The 3013-nt window shown below is 60.8% G+C and overlaps 1 protein-coding gene across 1 annotated transcript in view; it reads left to right on the top strand.

Moving 5' to 3' along the window:
• The window catches only part of LOC104507016 (msx2-interacting protein-like), a gene marked incomplete at its 3' end in the record, with an annotated part of 20043 nt that extends 17110 nt beyond the window's left edge, over positions 1-2933 (top strand). The window contains 2 exon segments of the mRNA XM_010148173.1: positions 3-1983; positions 2538-2933. Of these exon segments, the coding sequence (XP_010146475.1) occupies positions 3-1983; positions 2538-2933 (2377 nt within the window).
• Positions 2934-3013: the final 80 nt, after the last annotated feature.

Here is a 3013-nt window from a genome sequence, read left to right as displayed (position 1 = left end):
ACGACGCACGCTGAGCCGGTGACTGCGCCTCGTTTGGAGGAGGCGCCCCTCCACCCTGCGGTTGAGGCCATAAAACCGGTTTCGGAGGAGAAGCCAGCAGTTCCCATCACTAATGCCTTGGATCCACCGGCGGCCGAAGCGCCGGTGTTCAGCGAGAAGGAAAAGCTGAGTACGGTGATTGCTCCCAAAGCTACTTCGGTTATAAGCCGGATGCCCCACAGCGTGGATCTGGAGGATGCTCCGAGGATCACCTTGGTGAAGCAAGCTCCCCAAACCCAGACGTGTCTCGTCAACGCCCCCTCACCTAAATTCAAGCAGAGGTCAAGCGCAAATGATAACAGTAGGTTTCATCCGGGATCCATGTCTATTATCGAGGAGAGGCCTGTAGAGACCGGGTCCAGTCCGGGGCTGCGGGTGAACACCTCGGAAGGCGTAGTGCTCCTGAGTTACTCGGGGCAGAAGACGGAAGGCCCTCAGCGCATTAGTGCCAAGATCAGCCAGATTCCCCCGGCCAGCGCTGTCGACATTGAGTTTCAACAGTCTGTATCCAAGTCTCAGATTAAACAAGAGCCTATCACGCCTTCCCAGCCAACGCCGAAAGGCTCCCAGACTTCGGCGGGTTACGGGACTGTGTCCACCCATTCTTCTTTGGTACTAGGAACGCAACCTTACAATACGTCGCCCGTCATCTCTTCCGTTAAACAGGAGCGCACCGCACTGGAGAAATCGGACTCGTCCCACCTCTCTGTCCAGACTCCCACGTCTCAGCCCGGTAAGGTCCTCCCGCAGACTGTGAACACTCCTCCTGTACTCGTCCACAACCAGATGGTTGTGAACAAAAAGCTGTCCGATCCAGCTGCTCTGAAAGTGGAGACCAAGACGCTGCAACCCTCCAACTTGAGTCCTGGAGTCAGTCCCCACCACCCTTCTCTCTCGGGGAAAATGCATTCGGAAGCGAACCACGTCAGCTCGGGCCCCAGCACCCCAACCGACCGGGCTATTTCCCACTTGGGGGTCACCAAGCAGGAGCCGCACTCGCCGCGTACCAGCGGGCACTCGCCGTCGCCGTTCCCGCGGACTTGTCACACCGGCAGTACCTCGTCTCCGGCTTTATCGAGCAGTACCCCGGTCATGCTGGCGCCGGGAATTCCCGTCCCTCAGTACATATCCAGCATGCACCCCGAGCAGTCAGTTATCATGCCCCCTCACAGCGTAACGCAGACTGTGTCCCTGGGCCACCTGTCCCAGGGCGAGGTGAGGATGAACACCCCTCCTCTCTCCAGCATCCCTTACGGCATCCGCCCAGAAGCGCTCCACTCCCCCAGAGCTGCTCTGCAATCCCAGATAGAGATCAAACCTCAGCGATCCAGCACACCCCAGCCGGCTCCGATACGGGACATAGTCATGCCCCCTCTGTCCTCGCAGCATGCCCCCGAGGAGGAGATGCACTACCACCACACCACGGTGTGCCGAGGGCCGGCCTCGGTTCAGTCCGACGTGCTGGTGATGCAGCCGGATTACCGCATGCACCCCACGAGCATCAGGCTGGACCAGTACAGCGTCCCCCGCGACGTCAGGATGATCATGCACCCGCACATGGCCGCCGTGGGCGAGCACCACTCGGAAACGCGACAATCCCGAACTCCTGAAGGGGCTGTGAAAACTCCCCCCGTCAGCAAAACCCCGCAGCCGGGAAAAGAGACGCCGAAATCCTCCGAAGGCAAGATGGCACACTCTCCTCACAGCGAGCCCCGGCTCCTCAGCGTCCCCTCCAGCAGCCAGCTGTCTGGGCTGCCGCTGTCGCAGCCGGTGGTGGTACCGCACGGGGTGCAGATCATGCACCCCGCGAGCAGCTCCTTCCACGATTACCGGTCCGTGTATGGCGACATGAGGAACTACCATACGGCGGCACAGCTCGGGCATCCTCAGTTCCCCGGCGCCTCCCCGATCGGGTTGCCTTCCCGGAGCATGACCCCATCTCAGGTGAGAAATAAAACCCTTTTCTTCTCCTTCTGCTCACATTCTGGAGCGCTTGGAGCTAATTACAGCCCCGGCGTGGCTCCACGTGGCTACGGGAGCCGAGTTTAGCTCTCTGTCGTTAGTCTCCACGCTCCACTGGAGTTCAGAGCACAAGAGGAGACGGTTTTGCTGGGGAAATGGGGTTTGGATGCTGCTTGGCGTTAGGGGAAGCTGAAAACCCCCATTTTCTCTACTACTGCAGGTTTCTAGCCGTAGAGGTGTCGGCGTTGAGGTGCCGCCTGGGGCAGACATCCTCAGACGGATGGCGTGGCTAGGGATGGGCTTGGGGCAGGATTCAGGGATGCGGTTCCAGCCCTGGGTGTGTGTGGGGTGGCTTGGGGGAGAGGGGAGTCTGGTCCCGGCACCGCCAGGGCAGTGCTGCTACTGTGGCGTGGAGACGCGGATTTCTCCGCTGGCAATCTGAAGGTGTCCTGGCAGCGTTACCGTTGAGTGAACGAGTTCTGATATCCCCGTGGCCTGAAATCCCTGCTTTTTTCCCCCCGCCGCCTGCTTCCCAGGGTCTACCGGAGGGCGAACACTCACACCCCAGCCAGCCAGTACGCAGCAAGACTCCACAGATCCCGCAGGATCCCAAGGGCCCGCCGGCAGCCGGGCCTGAGCAGAGTCACCACCCCACTGTAAATAGGCATGCGGCCCCGATAGACCCTCATGTCCACCTTCAGAGGGCACAAGCGGACGCGGGCCAGACCTCCTACCCTTCGCCCGTCGCCATTTCCATAAAACAGGAGCTTCCATCGCCGCACCAGCCTCAGGCGGTTCCCAAGCAATCCATGTTTATCCCCACGACGTCGGGGCCGCCCCTCAATCGCCCGGAGCCCCAGTCCACGCTCAAACAAGAGCCGTCGCCTCACCCCGTTTCGCAGAGACCTGTGGACATGGTTCAGCTTCTCACGGTGAGCGTGCTCCGTCGTCATCTCCAGGTCCTTGTCTGGGCAGAGGCGCTCGGCGTCCCACCGTGGCCCCCAAATCCGAC

The sequence above is a fragment of the Eurypyga helias genome, unplaced genomic scaffold (genome assembly GCF_000690775.1).
Source record: "Eurypyga helias isolate BGI_N326 unplaced genomic scaffold, ASM69077v1 scaffold21133, whole genome shotgun sequence".
NCBI classification, from domain to species: Eukaryota; Metazoa; Chordata; class Aves; order Eurypygiformes; family Eurypygidae; genus Eurypyga; species Eurypyga helias.
The sequence above is the reverse complement of the archived record's forward strand: the minus strand, read 5'-3'. Positions and strand labels throughout refer to the sequence as shown.